The sequence below is a fragment of the Phalaenopsis equestris genome, unplaced genomic scaffold, assembly GCF_001263595.1.
Source record: "Phalaenopsis equestris unplaced genomic scaffold, ASM126359v1 Scaffold000240, whole genome shotgun sequence".
In the NCBI taxonomy this organism is placed as follows: domain Eukaryota; kingdom Viridiplantae; phylum Streptophyta; class Magnoliopsida; order Asparagales; family Orchidaceae; genus Phalaenopsis; species Phalaenopsis equestris.
In genome coordinates, this window is record NW_018164682.1 from 2,134,413 (window position 1) to 2,150,746 (window position 16,334).

Here is a 16,334-nt window from a genome sequence, read left to right on the forward strand (position 1 = left end):
AAGATTTACATACATCCTACTCAATTCCAATGTATTTACATATATACCATCACCTAAATTTCAATTTTTACTCGTATGCTACCTTAACAATTGCATGAAAAGGTGTATTTTCATTTTTTTTAAAAAAAATTAAAAATAGTGGCATTTTTTATGGGTATAAATGCAAATACAGAAGTTCAGGTGTTGGATATGTAAAAAGATAGAAATTGGGTGTTATGCATCTAAAGCCCTATAGATTATTTTTATTTATAAAATAAAAAAAAAATTCAATTAATTAAGGCCATCCTTTAGCAAAACTTATGCTCTCTTTTCAGTCAGAATTTACAACGCATTACTTCTTATTTTGTTGTTCAAAAGCAATTTAAGTTTACATAAATACCACCCAATTCCTATGTATTTAGATATCCAACACCTAAACTTTTACATTTATACCACCTAAATCTTTCGCATCAGGTAAATAATACCAGCATTTTAACTCTTAAAAAGTAAACTACACATTTTTCATGCATAGGCAAGCTGGCATATATAAAAGTTGAACTTTAGGTGCAAGATATGTAAATACATAAAAATTGACTGATATTTATGTAAATCTTCCTTTATTTCAATTCGTTGAATCCAGTTTCTAAGTAATTTTCTTATGAAATACATAAATCTTCACAAAAAATAAAAATATAATTTTTTATTGGGGATTTACATACCACACAATACAAATAGACCACACCTACCAAGTTAAAATGGTTCAGAGGTAATCTTCAATACCTTGGGCCAAGGGCTCTTTGAGATCACTTTTATTTTTATTTTTTCATCTTTCATTTTTATTTTATTTTAATTTGAAACAAAACATATTTGATTAAAATATCATTATGTTTTAGAAAGAAAATAATAATAATAACATATAAACAACACAACAAACATATCTTTTAAAAAAAAAAATTTGAAAAAAAAAAAACAAAAATAGCAAAAATAGATCCCAAACAAATAGGATCCCAAACAAATAGTTAATTTTAAGGAAAATGTATATACATAACACACAATTCTGATGTATTTACATATTTACACTTATAATACTCTTTGGTGTCACAAACCTACGCATGAGAAAATGTACTTCATTTCTAAAAAAGATGGTGATTGCGGTGTTTTTCATGTGATGTGAATGCAAATATAAAAGTTTAGGTGGGTATTAGTATGTAATTGCATCAGAACTGTGTGGCATGTATGTGAATGCCCCTAATTTCAAGTGTTTCACATGCTCTAGGTTGATGCATCATCTCTCGCGTACACTGACTAGTCATTACATTGTTCACAACATATTTGATCACCAATTCAGCCAATCTGAATAAAACCAAACATCAATTCGATCCTAATGACACAAATGATAATGTAAGCTTGAATGATAATATTGCCCCTTAATATCTTACATGAAAATACACATTCTAATACATGTCAAGTTTGAGAAGTTTCAACAATAATGATCAAGTTAGCATACCAAAAAGCATATAGATAAACTACAAAATATATTATCACTACTAAATACAAACTGCACAAGTCATAACACGTATTAACAAAATGAAAAAAAAAAAAACACATAAAAGGATTAATCGAATTTCAACAAAAAACTACAATTTGATGCAATAATAGTTCATTGCAACATTTCAAAATAAAAAATAAAAAAACACTATAAATTAATATATCCACCCTATTTACGTTGAAGTACATACATAATATAAACTGTGCTTGTAACAGAACCTTGCTTACAGGGAGAGGAAGAGGGAGAAAGGAGAGCTTCATGTCAAGCATCCGGTTCCTTCAGAGCAACAGCATATGTAGTCCAAAAGTCGGAACTGAAACATGTCAAGAAAAAATGGAAACTTTGAACCAATAATGCAGTTAAATTTTCTGAATATTCTTCAGTAAAATCTTAAAGGGAATTTACATACATAATATCCGATTCCTATGTTTTTTTCATTTCTAACACAAAAAACCTCGCTTTTTTACATTTATGCCAACAAAATTTTTCATATTACATTAAAAAATACCACCATTTTAACTTTAGCAAAGTGAACTCACCATTTTCATGCATAGATAAGGTGGTGTCTTTAGCTGTTAAATATGTAAAGTTGTAAATACGTAGGGAATTAAGTGGCATGTATTTTAATCTCCAAATCTAAAACAATTATTACCACTGTTAGAAGGGCCCTTCCAGATGAAGATCACATGGAAAAGAATGATCCACAGATTACTTTTGTTTAATCATCGCTGTTCGGAAGCGGAGATTCCAGTTGGAACTGATGATGGTAGGCTGCTTGTTGACCCGTTCTCGGTAGGCGGCAGAACACCCCATTTTCCTTCGGATTCGAGCGGTTCAAGGGCCGGGGTGGGAGATCGGTTAGCCCCAAGGCAAACTGGTTTGGCTCGGATGGGTGTGCAGCAACCACAAGAGGATAGACATTGGAGCTGAAACAAAGTGTAGAACATCAACAACAGGTTTGGTTCATTTAAAGTTGGTTTTTTGTGTTAATTAAATTACCATATTAAGTATTTAGGTGGCTATAAAAAGTAATTTTAAGCCAGGATCTGTTTGAATAAACAACAAATGAAAAAAACTGAGAATTTTTTAGATATAGAATTAAGTTAAGAGATCATCAAAAGAACCATAAGATATGTATTCAGAAAAATCTATAGTCACATTTAATTTAAACTTTGTCTTTAATTTGTTTTTGTTGTTATTATTATTATTATTATTATTATTAATTTGCATTCATTAGTCCAACAAGTAACATTAAAGATTTTTTCCCTATTAAACGATTAGTAGTAAAATGAAATAATAAGTTTTCTGTTGAAGTTTGATATTCCTTAGCCATTCCCTTGGAAAACCCTTTTATGGCTATTTCCTAAAACTTATTGGATTTTGTTTCTCCTATACTTATTGAGAACATATTTTGTGAAATCTGCAGAGTGAACTACTTATCAAAAGGATTCATTTTAATCTCTTCACTAACTTTTTCTCTAATTTTCTCATGCACGCACAGTAATAATTCTTAGCTTCGAGGGTGAAATTATCATTAGGCTTACAATGAAACCGTAAAGTTTTCAATCTTTTCTACCTAACAAAAATAATGACTATCAGGAATAATGCATTCCAGTAATTGCAAAAATTTCATGCTTCAATAATTCTGAGCAGAAGATTGCAAGGGATTTTTCAGAGAAAAAAACAAATTATGTAACTTTACAGTTTAGCACCATAAGAGACCATTAATAATGCAAGCAGAATTTTTTTCCTAAAAACATACCTAACATTAGCTGGAAGATAAGTACTTGAGTTTATCCGGCATTGAAGTCTGAAGTTTGAAGCATTAAAAATGCATACAGTAGCATCCATAAAGCTCACATATATCAGTTGGCTATCACAGGAGAAGCTGGCATGGGAGATTGCTGGAGAAGAAGCCTCACGAGGTACCCACTGAAGATCAAAAAGAACTTTTAAAGGGACAACCAAAGAAGCTCCTTCAACATGATCCAGATGCTAATGTCGAAACTCATAAAAATTGTGTAAAATGTCAAATAGTCCCCCGACTATTTATATGAGGCCATTTTAGTCTCACAGTCTATAAAAGTGTCAAATTGATCCCCACGCTTTTTAAATTGGGGCTGAAATAGTCCTTCCATATTACAAGAGAGTGGGGATTAAATTCACATTTTTTTGAGCTCTTGAGACTAAAATGACTCGTTGCAAAGTGTCAAAACTTTATAAAAATTACCTGTCTCATACATTCCAGTTTATTTGCCTCGTACATGGCAATCTGGGTCTCATGTACGACGAGGAAATGAATCTGATCCTGATGAAATTGGACACGTGTATCTGAAACAGCAGTAGGTGTTCGGCCAGGAGGAATTTGTAAAAACCTGCTCCTCAGCTTTTCCCATACGTCGGTACCCCATACGCAAAGCTTTTTACAACAAGAAACCAAATATGGTTCAAACAGTTGAAGAGGAATCAATTTGATTCTTTCAGCAATATCACATATAAATGTAAAAGTAAATTGTACATGCATACAACATAATAATTGTGTATTTACATAGCTAACACCTAGTGTTTAATATTTACATTTATAACACTTTGGTGTTAAAATTTATGCATGACAAGGCGTATTTCACATTTTAATAAGTTAGTAATAATTGTTTTTTTATGTGATGTCAAAGATTTTAGTGGCATGTATGTAAACATGAAAGTTCAGGTGTTATATATGTAAATATATAAGAACTGTGTGGTATGTAAGCAATTCCCAATTGAAAAAAGATGTGAGCGTCAGAACAAAAGAACAACCTGACCATCAGCACCAGATGAGACCAGCACATTTAGCGGATGTGAAAAGGCGAGACCAGTAATTCTTTTCGAGTGGCCTCTAAGTTTGCTCTTAACCTGCTTAAGATAAATCATTAGCTTCCCTGACAGTTAATATCGATGAGAGAGTAAATATTGTTTACTAAAGTATTTTACCTCGTCAACCCGGACATTATAAATTTGAATAGTTGAGTCATCCATTCCAATTGCAATTATGTTATTATCTTGAGGATGGAATGCTAGAAATGTTGCAGCAGGTGGTGGGGGCATAAAAGTTGTCATAACCTGTACAATAATAGGCAAAATTTACTCTTTTTCAGCAAGGGGGAAAACATTAAATGATTTTTTTAAACAACGAAAAGCAATTTGTAAATTATTTTTTGGAAGAACTTACCTTAAACGTCATCATATTGAATAGAGAAATTTTTCCGCCTGAGGCAGACATGACATAGGAGTCATTCTTTGATAGAGCAAAGCATGGGACGGCTTCCTCTTGATTTGTATCTGTTGTATCATTAGTCATTAATATACCACTTGGTGGTTGCCATAGTTGAGGAGGAACACTTGTTGTTGCCTACAAAACAGAACATAACAAAAATGAACTACAACCAAACACCTACATTACAATAATAAGTAGGAAGATTTACATACATACCACACAATTCTTACATATCTAACACCTAAACTTTAATTTTTACATATATGCAACCCTACCTATGCATGAAAAGGTGTATTTCGCCTTTTAAAAGTTAAAAGAGTGGTATTTTTTATGTGATATGAAAGATTTGGGTGTATAAATGTAAAAAGTAAAGTTTACATGTTAGATATGTAAATACATAAGAATTGAGTGGCATGTATGTAAATGCAATGATAGGAATACTCTTATCTTCACCTTCCCACTAGAATTCTTTTCATTCCGTGGCCACTTCCAAAGTAGATGAATGGCATTGGATGCTAAAGCCAAAAGGGCAACACCAGAATTTGTATATATTAATCTGCGTATCTGTATCACAACAAGGAAACTCATCATGTTCTACTATTATTAAAAAAAAACATTGTGAAAATCAAGGTGAAACATGAAATGCACTACAATTTTCGCTATAATAAACTTACTACTTAACCACCGTCTATTTTAAAATAAAAATTGAAATGCAAAATTTAAGGTTTTTTTCCCTACTCATGCATTGCTTATGCTAATCTGTAGCATTCAAATGTCTTTGAACTGCACTTTGTTAGAAGAATGACATTTTTGCTGCTAAATTTAAAATTTCAAGTGTTAAATTTAAAGTTGCTGATTTGCAGCTTTCACTCTAAGTGCATTATTGATTCTCATAACGAGGAGCCACTGTATTCTAAGTTTGATTTGATAAAAAATATTCTAAAATGTGTTTATGATTTAATGCAACCGTGTCCTTCAATATTATGAAACCACATCAAATTCTTCATTTGAAAGCATTTTATAACATGGAACCAATTTGTTTACGCCTTTGGCAACAATGACATATAATAATTTGTCATTCAAACCAATTTCTACCAATAACAGCATGGAGAAAGGCTACATATTTTCAAGTATCTACCTTGCTTGATCTCAGGTTATCCATCAGCCGCAGGGATCTGCACTGAGTTGGTTCACTAATTTCAGTCAGCTTCCAGATCTTTGATTTATCCATGAGCTCATCAGTCAATCTAGGCTTCACATCCACCAAATTCCTTGCATCTCCATTCTGTCCAAATTACATATAGAATTGCGTAGAAGTTAATAAAGGCCTTTCAAGATGTAAATTTCCAGCAAGTTCAGCAAGAAAAGGCCAACTAAATTGTGAAAATTAAAAGGAACATTTACATACATACAATTCAATTTTCATGTACTTACAAATCTAACACCAAAACTTCAATGTTAACATATATGCAACTTTACTCGTGCACGAAAAGGTGCATTGCACCTTTTAAAAGTTAAAATGGTGCTTTTTTTATGCGATAAAAATGATTTGGTGGTATAAATGTGAAAAGCGAAGTTTAGGTGTTAGATATGTAGATACATAGAAATTAGGTGGTGGGTATGTAAACGCCCCCAATTAAAAAGGTTAACCCACCGTTCCAGCCGTAACCACTGCAGAGGACCTATCAGTTGTTGCAGCACTGGAGACAGATGCAGCATTTGTGGCAGCAGCAGCAGAAAGAGGATTTACTATTGGCTGCAAAAATAAAAAAAGAATTACATTACTTTTGTTAGATTATAAGTGGGGAAATAAACAGCAAAATAGGTGAACCCAAGTACCTTCATCACAGTTTCTGAAGCTGTCCTCGAAACATCAAAAGTTCGATTTTCAAATGTGCGAAGCAATCTTATTCCATCAGCATTAGCCAATATTTTAATGCCATTATCATGTGTAGAAACAGCCAACAAGGAACCCTCTTTGTTGAAGCGAATCCTTGGACTTGCCTGAGGCCACACAAAAAAAGTTAGAGCCTAGAACACGAGAGCTTTTAAATTTAAAGTAACGAGAGAAGTGTTGAAATGGTTCCCTGACTCTTTGTTGGTTCCATTTTAGTGACAGTTTATAAATGTTTCAATTTAATCTTCAGATTTTTTTAATATAAAGTAAAATAGTCCTCTCCATTAAAACAATCTAAGGACTAATTTTGACACTTTTATAAATTCTAACACTAAAATGGCCTCATCTAACTAGTGAGAGGATTATTTTTGCACTTTACTCTTATAGAAACATTTATTTTAAGATTGAAAACTATTAAGAAGAGAATCTAAACACTTACAACGAGGCAACCCTCAAGATCAACAGTTGTCAAGAGATTGGTGTTGTCCATGTCCCAGAACTTAATCAAGAAATCATCACCGGCAGCTAAAAACCTGTTTCTGGTGGTATCAAATTGCACAACACCCAAGGAACGTTTACGGAACCCTTGATACGTTCTCTTTACAGCCCCTTCGGTTTCATTCCACTCAACAATATGTGATTCACCTTCTTTGCTTGTTCCACATGAGAAAAGTCTAAAAGAAATAAAAATCAATATAAGCCATAAAGAAAAATAATAAGGGGGTGGGGGTGGAGATGTACATGCATTTTACTCAATTCTTATATATTTACATATGTAATACCTAAACTTTAATTTTTATATAGAAAAGGTGTATTTCACTTTTTTAAGTTAAAATAGTGGCATTTTTTATGTTACTGGAATGATTTGGCTCGTATAAATGTAAAAAAGTAAAATTTGGTGTTAGATATGTAAATACATAGCAATTGAGCGGTATGTACGTAAATGCCCCCCAAAAATCAAGACAAAGGCTGAGCTATAAAATGTGTCATTAAATGTTTAACCTTGAACCATCAGCACTATATGCCATGGTTGTGCACCAATGTCCTGGTGCATCATAATCAACTCTCGATCCCAGATTATCATATAACCAAGCTTTTATTTTCCCATCTAATGCCGTTGAAAAAATGAACTGCACAATTAAGCAAAAACAAAATACTTCAACAATTTAAATCTTGCCCAAAGCTGGGTACAAAATGAATTTGCTCCATGGAAGATTATTATATTCATAAAGATAAACTTTAAAAATAATTTAATTAAAATTTGTGACATTAACATAATGGAATATCAATCATATTGAAAAATAAAAGAAAGATGCAAAAGAGCAGAATAATTTTGCTACCTGAATGTTTTCCTTGTGATGAGGGCAAATAGAATATACAGGTGCATCATGCCCTTCAAACGTGTATAACTTTGCCCCAGTAGTTGCATCCCATACCTACAATAAATACTAAACGTAAGACTTTGGAACTCAACCATACATTAATCTTTCGAAGATTTACAAACATACCACTCAATTCCTATGTATCTACATATCTAACACCTGAACTTCAATATTTATATACATGCCACCTTACCTATGAATGAAAAGGTGTATTTCACTTTTTAAAAATTAAAATGGCGGTATTTTTTATTTGATATGAAAGACATGGGTGGTATAAATGTGAAAAAGTAAAGTTTAGGTGTTAGATATGTAAATACATAGGAATTGGGTGGTGATACGTAAGTAAATGCCCCTTAATCTTTAGCCACCGGTAACAAAAGCATCAATTCAAGTAGAATTCACCTTAATCAGTTTATCGTCTCCACAAGTTACTATGCACGGCTGCTTATTTGGGGTTGAAAATGCAATATCGTTAACCCCTCCAACATGAGCATCAATCTGAGAATTCAGAAGTACTACTTGAGCTCATTTGTATAAGAATATGAGCAAAACTACTAACAAAGGAATCAACTTGCTCTATGAATACTTTACATACCTCCAAGTGCTGCCTAATATCATTACCACCATAATAGGAATATATTTGTACAATATACTTGGAGTAAGCAACACCTATGAAAGATTAGAATAATCATGTACTCAAGTTAAAAATTATCTCTTGGGACTTAACTTGTAAAACTGCTGATAAATAAGTTTTTTCTTGAACAGCTTACCAAACAAATTTCCATCTGGACTCCATATGATGCGGTTAACTGACACATCTGGTTCTTTAACCAGAGCAGTCTAAGGATCATAAAAGCAAATTTCAGTTTTGTCAGGAAATAAATTAAGAGAAATTTACATTAGTAGCACACAATTATTATGTATTTAAATTTTTTTGTGTATGTAAACATGAAACTTTATGTATGTAAACATGAAATGTATGTAAACTTTAAAACACTTTACATACGTAGAGAGAAGTGTTTTAAAGTTTCATGTTTACATTTCATGTTTACATCCATTTCATGAAATATTATAGCATTGGTAGAGAGAAGTTGCAAGCAATGGAAGAAAACCTGAAGGGGCATGGAGCACGCTCCAAGTTCCCAAACTTTAAAACACTTGTGGATCAGTCTCTCCCTCGTCCCGACATCCCACAACCCAATATCACCAACATTCGTGCCAACTGAACCATGTTTGAGACAATAATCAAAGACGGAGTACTCTTTAACAATTATGGTGAAGAAAAAGTTGATTAAACTACCCACCAAGAAGTATAGTTTGCTGAATAGGATGGAAATCCATGCTCATGGGAGTGGAGCCCTGATTTAGTGATCGGGTTACGGTTTTTGGCAAGTCATCTGGATTATACATATTCTGACTGTTGTTCTGAGTAAAAGCAACCGGCAATGCATTCACAGGCAGATTAACCTGTAAATAAGTGCATAATTTTCAAAAAATTAAAAAAAAAATTGCATCATTACCTATATAATAAAAACACTATCATCTGATTAATTGCATAGAACAAACCTCATCGGAGATCCCAATAGGCCTACTTCTCTTGGCTATGTGATCAGAATCTCCTGATGTGTAATCCATAGCTGGATTGTTTGGAGGGGTTCTAGGATGCTTCAAGATTGCTGCTACATTACAGAAAATAAACAGCATCTTCAAAGTTGTGATAATGTTCAAGTTTTGATTGGTGATACCTATAATTAAATTTTGGGGCATTTACATATCTAACTTATATATTTACATATCTAACTCAATACTTATATATTTACATATCTAACCCCCTAAATTTTGCTTTTTTACATTAACTCCACCAAAATTTTTCATATAATATACTAAATAACACTATTTTAACTTTTAAAAAGTGAAATACACCTTCTAATGATTAGATAAGGTGGTATATATGTGAAAATTGAACATTAGGTGTTATATATGTAAATATATAGGAATTGAATGGTATGTAGGTAATTTTCCTAAATTTTAATAAAGCATAGATAGAATCACTTACAAGGGTTTGCAGTAGTTGCAAATCCCATGGGGCCAACAGAAACTGCAGGATGAGTCACAGCTGGTGGATTTGACATCCAAGCAGCAAGGGGCATAGGAACTGATGCTGGTGTGGGTTGAAATGGCTTAACATGATCCAACAAAAACACACAAAATGAATCAATAGGATCATCGACATGCTTAAAAAAAGGAGACATTTACATAATTACCACACAATTCTTGTGTTTTTACATATTTTCATGCATACCACTCAAATTTTAAGATCACAGCAAAAATACCACCATTCTGTTGTCCATTCTAATATTTTCATGCATACCACTCAAATTTTAACATCACGACAAAAATACCACCATCACCATCTTTTTAAAAGTGAAATACACCTTTTCATGCATAGTTTTATGACAACAAGGTGTTACAAATGTAAATATCAAACTTTGGGTGTTATATATGTAAATACTATAAACAGATGATTCAGTCTGTATGTAATTTTTCCCTAACAAATAACTTCTGTGCTACCTACCCCGTGAGCACCTAGCGGAGGAAAAGCTCCTGGAGCTTTAGGCATGGATCCTAGAAGGGGGTTGCTGGCTGGAGATGGGGCACGTGCACCATTCTGTTGTCCACAAGAATGATCAACAAAAAGGGTTTTTATATCAGGATTGGGCCTTGGGTTTTTGCAGAGTTGGTGTTGCCAGTTCAAGCTGCCACATAAATATAGCATATTAAACCCCAGTTAGCCCCATAATTTCAAAAAGTGATCTTGGAAAAAAGAGGGTAGGTTATTGTAACATAACTTATTGGAAAAGTTTGCATAAGAAATATCATCTAAGAAAAAAAAAATTACAAAAGTTCTGTTACTCTCATTGCCACGTACTTCTACATTTTATTTTTCCATTATGGACTACTTGGTTCAACCTTGCATTGACTTAAGCCAACCTAAAATGACAGAGAGTTGTGTACAAATTACTTGCCTTTCTCTAGAGGGATCTGACCATTATATAAAAGAAAATAGGTATTATGCAAGGCAGTGATGGAATGTTTGCTCAATCAAATTTATCCTAATAAGGAAAAAATGCTTCAACTCCTAATCTATTAATATTTATGATTAGACTAATTAATTATACATAATTTTAGCCCTAGGTCATAACTGATATGATATTAAATGCATACTTTAATGTATATTATGCCAATATCTACCCTCAAATCGGTCAAGGAAGCATCCATTTGCCTATAGAAAACAGATGTCTTTGTCCCATTATTTCCTTTGTGGAGAAAGCTTTTTGAATTAAGTGATAGTCAGCTTTAATGACTTTTATTCGCTTATGATAAACTGGAATGGCAGAAATTTGGATGACACTAAAATTATCTACAGGTAGAGGAGTGGGATTGTCATGTTAAAATAGAAATACATGAAGCAAGCTAATTTATGAACATGCAACATACATCATAGGTTACTTTTGTAGAAGCGTGAGAACACTAAGTAGAAGATCTGTGTAGATTTCTTCTTGAGTTTACCATGCAAGAGGATTTTTTAACATCTACTTGACTAAGTGGCCATTCTTGTGAAGAAATAATCAATGTATGAGGACATTAGTTTGATTTTTTGTAGTGCAAGATAACCAAACAATCTCACAAATAGAAAGATGTAACGGAAAAAGTTGTCCGAATTTATGCCCCTTCATGAGTGCCATGCATAATATAACAATCACAAGAAAATCAAATATCATAATTATTATCAATCACATTTCCAAGTAAAGTGAGATTAGTTCAGAGCTTAAGAGAGAGGACATCTTTTATTGAATAGTTAATTTATACCCAAATATGTAACATGGTGTAAATTCAAAGCAATTAAGTGAGCTTACCAAGAACTAGGGTACGTGGGTTTCAAAATCACTCACCTAGGTTCAGAAAACACAACTAATTCAGAAAGCTCGAGATCGAAGGGCACTCGCTTACTGCAGAGAGTCCAAGCTCAATAAACATTCATCCAACACAACTAATTCAGAAAGCTCGAGATCGAAGGGCACTCGCTTACTGCAGAGAGTCCAAGCTCAATAAACACTCATCCAATCCAAAGGGCACCCAACTCCAAATGCAATAGCTCATTTGGTGCTCGGAATAAACTCGCCAATTTAGAAACGGTACACCATTCCTCTAGGTGGAAAGACCTTTAAAGAGCTCGCTAAAGAAGCAATTTGCATGTTCTCATTGGAATTTTGATCAATATGTCTTCGTGTTTGTTACAGATGTCATGTTTTTATTTATAAGATCAAAATATAACCTCTATTATAGCACCCAAATATCCTATAAATATGAGCTCAAACTGCATTTAGGGAGATGATAAATAGTACTATAGAAAGTGTGAAGAAATAAAATCTTTAAAAAATTTTGGTCCTATAAATAGGGATATCGTTGTCAATAGATTTGGATTCGACAATTAATATCTCTGATAGTTTTGATGAATAATTGACTACTATTAACAATCTGAATAAAAATTATACATAATATAATTGGATATTTTGTAAAATATGGGAAATATTAGTCATATAATTAAAAGTACCAAAATTCACAAGCCAAGATGAAGAGGATAGTGTATTTTCCCTTGGCGACCTAAGGTTGATAGAGCTGTAATTAATACATATCATTTGTTAAACTAGTTCAAGAGTAAAGCTCAAGTTTGTCCATATTTGCTAAACCTATAAACTAACCACTAATTGTTATTAGTTTAGAATTTGGTGCCAAATTTCTGGATGTCTAATAATCCTTAATCATGTGCCCTTGCTCCTCACAACAATTGCAGAATTTCTCTTTATCATAGGCAACATCATGTCTGCAACCATTACACATGAAGCATTGTATCTGTATATGTTACCTGGGTGCTTCCTACTTGATGTTATTGAAAAAAGGTTTGTGTTGCAAATCGTTGTTCCTCATGAAGGATATTTCTCTAAAGTACACATCCACATAAAAAGAGGGATCACAATTCAATAAAAGAAGTCTATTCCTTATCTATGAATAATTCAATTATATTGTTCAATTATCCCTATTTCTAGCCTTAATTTTTATGTAATAATTAATATGATAATAAAAACCAATTTTAATGCATATTACGTTGATACAAAAGCTTACATTATGAATTTCTTTTATTTTCTTTCTCTACAGTTTTATTTCAAAATCCTTATTCACATTTCCCTTCCCCTGTACTGCTACATTGGTGAAGCTCTCTCCTCTCTGTCATTCATTAAGACGACGTAAGAAAAAAGCTCAAAGCTATCTATGGGAGTGACACTTGATTAATTGTAAATTCAAATTAAGCAGCTAATAACTACTCCTAATCTCGATAATAAGGTTTAAATTCCAAGAATTATAAGTTAACTTTATGATACCTATCTTCAGTTTCCCAAAGTTCACTCAAGCTTAAGTTTTTAACTTTTTACCAAACAGTTTGAGCTTATTTCAGTACACTATTCTTTTGTCCAAAACTATACAGTTGCATTTAAGATTTAAACCACTAAGCATCTCTCTTAATAATTCATCACTTAACTTATATATATAGGCAATCACATAGATCTTGAAGACCATCTAAACAAGTTTTACTGAAGTATCCTGCACCTAGGTACATCGTTCTTACAAATTTCTAAATACTGAACAAAATCCTGAACAATAATTATTCTTTGTAGTGAACAATAAAATCAATAAATCAAAGATTATCGGTCTATAAGAATGCTTTGTAAACCAATTATTTATCCAATACTGCATGCCCACCGCCAATCCTCCTCTTTCTTACGACGCAAAAAAAATGTAAAATTCTCCTAATTAAAGCCAAGATGATGCATTGCATGCTTGAAATTCTAAGCACACGTGTCAAAATCCAAAAATAGGATTTGTAAAAAAAGGAGCGCATTTAGTAATGCAGAGCATTAGATGGCAGGATACCTCTGATTAATGAGCGTACGCAATCTCGAACTTTTTAGGTTCGGAAACTGCAATTTGTCGCGGAACAATGGGTTTGCCTCAATTAGTTTCTTAAGCTCAACTAGCATTATCGTCCTTGCTGATTTTGTATCCCCGTATTTCGAAAGTTGTTCATTTTCCCTGGAAGAGTATGTCTGTAATTAGAATCATAATACTTCAACATCAGGGAGCAGAACCCACTGGGATAACAAACCTAAAGTTTTCCATTGTCAAAAGCTGTGTAATTTCCTTAAAAAGATCCTCATTAAATGAGGCAAACACTTTCAGATCCTTCACGAGTATGTCCACAGCCTTAGCTCGTTCATGCCTGCAGAGTGCATTCCTTTCATCAATACGATGTCAAGTTGAAATAAATAAATAAATATAAATATAAATATAAATATAATAATAGTAATACTAAAAAACTAATCTTTCATTACTCAGTAATGAATAATAATAATAATAATAATAATAATATTGATAAAACTTACTTATCCAATGCTTCCAGATATTTCTGCTTCCTGATTTCAAAGAAAATTTTCATGGAGTACCGGTTGTCATCAACCTTAGTGAAACCAGAGAGGTACTTCTCCACTTCATCCCAGTTACCATTATGCACCTCATCCTCAAAATACTTCATGTTGAAGAAAAAGCCAGATTCATGCTCCAACCTAACACCATAAATATTATATAAATCCAAGCAAACCAAATCGAAAATAAATTATTAAATAAACCTGTAAAAAGCTTTGAAGCTCAAATAAAAAAAAAAAAATTTAAAAAAATCTCAGCCATCAAAATAAAACTTACTTATGTACCGTCTCCTTGAACTTCTCCTCGTCCAGGAACTGCAGGATTAAGAAAACTAACTCCCTGCTCAGAGACGACATCGCGTGGACTTAATCCGCCTCACTTAGCTGGTCCAAACTTCCAGATCTTTACCCCCAATAACTTAGCAGAAAAAAAAATCTACACACAAAAAAATAAAAATAAAAAAACCCTATTCCTCCGCCGCAGCAGAAATCGCAGCTACTTGAACGGGAAATAGTTGCCAAAGTTGAATATATCAATAATTCAGGAGATCAAATCTAAAAAAAAAAAAGAGAAACAAAAAACTCTCATCGACAAATATTTGCTTACAGCTCGGACGACGGAGCAACGAAGCAGCTAGAGATCAACAGCTTACAGACTCGATCAGAGAGTCCATGGAGGAACTATGAATCTCCTCTCTCTCTCTCTCTCTCTCCCTCTCTCTCCCCCCCCCTCTCTCTCTCTCCACAATAATAAGTTAAAAAAGTAATGGCCATTTTGACGCAGAGAGGTAGTATTAATGTGGGGAGAGATAGAGCGAGAAGAGAGTGATAAGTACTTGTGTAGATCGCTTGATAAAGCGCTGAACTTATGAGTATAAGTAGATCTTCTTATGATAAGAAGTGTGAGAAAAGGGACCCACAGCGGCCGGCAATGCCTTGTCGACTATCACGATGCGGAATCCGGAGGCCGAGAAAGTATTTGCGAAACGTAAACACGGAACACCTTTTTTAAACAGAAAACCATATTAGTTAATGACGTGGCAACATTTAAGTGGATAATAATGGTGCCAACAGTCTCACAGCCAGAGGGGATCAAACAATAGAAACGGTCATTTCCCTCATTCTAATTATTGTGCCGTGGAAGTTAACTAAAACTACGAAAATGCCACTGCTTTCTACGTACCGTCACGTGAGACCCACGTACTTCTCGTGAATGTGCAGCTAATTTCTCGCAGTTAGGGAAATATTATAATAGCTTATCGTATCCTCTCGTGCTATGGAACGATAAATTGGAGAAATTTTGCCCTTTATCGTATTTTTATACCATTACAAAGCGAGTTAAGTGTTTAGGCTGAGATGCGATGACCCCACGGTAAGGATTAGAAATACTGACCGCTTTATTCTTTTTTTCCAAAATTGAACTGAACGCCAACGCCTCCCCATCAACCAATCAGACAATTCCGTCCAATCTCTTGTTTGGTTCTGCTAATCCTATACTGATGACAAGCTAAACGACAGATAAAGAAGGATTTTTTTTCAAATATATATCTGAAAAAGAAATTAAAATATAATTTATTAAATAAAAAATTGAGTTAATTTATATATGAATTAAGTAGAATGAGCGTTCCAATCCGATAATTTATTCTTTTTATTTTATTTTTAATCAATATTTAAATTATTTTTTAGGGGTATTTACAAACCTACCCCACAATTCTTAGATATTTACATATATATA

The 16,334-nt window shown here is 33.1% G+C and overlaps 1 protein-coding gene across 1 annotated transcript; it reads right to left on the reverse strand.

The window, feature by feature from the left end:
* Window positions 1-1,603: 1,603 nt before the first annotated feature.
* Window positions 1,604-15,328, reverse strand: LOC110024001 (protein TPR3-like). Its single transcript, XM_020723698.1, is given in 28 exon segments — window positions 1,604-1,841; window positions 2,181-2,381; window positions 2,384-2,454; window positions 3,291-3,460; window positions 3,759-3,947; window positions 4,325-4,420; window positions 4,499-4,627; window positions 4,737-4,916; window positions 5,235-5,345; window positions 5,920-6,066; window positions 6,436-6,537; window positions 6,621-6,785; window positions 7,118-7,352; window positions 7,681-7,808; window positions 8,019-8,114; window positions 8,463-8,558; window positions 8,656-8,729; window positions 8,831-8,900; window positions 9,173-9,282; window positions 9,365-9,527; window positions 9,627-9,739; window positions 10,117-10,240; window positions 10,636-10,816; window positions 14,052-14,210; window positions 14,284-14,397; window positions 14,561-14,740; window positions 14,877-15,035; window positions 15,207-15,328. Coding segments are annotated over 26 exon segments (3,414 nt in total). The 5' UTR covers window positions 14,957-15,035; window positions 15,207-15,328; the 3' UTR covers window positions 1,604-1,841; window positions 2,181-2,250.
* Between the last annotated feature and the right edge of the window lie 1,006 nt (window positions 15,329-16,334).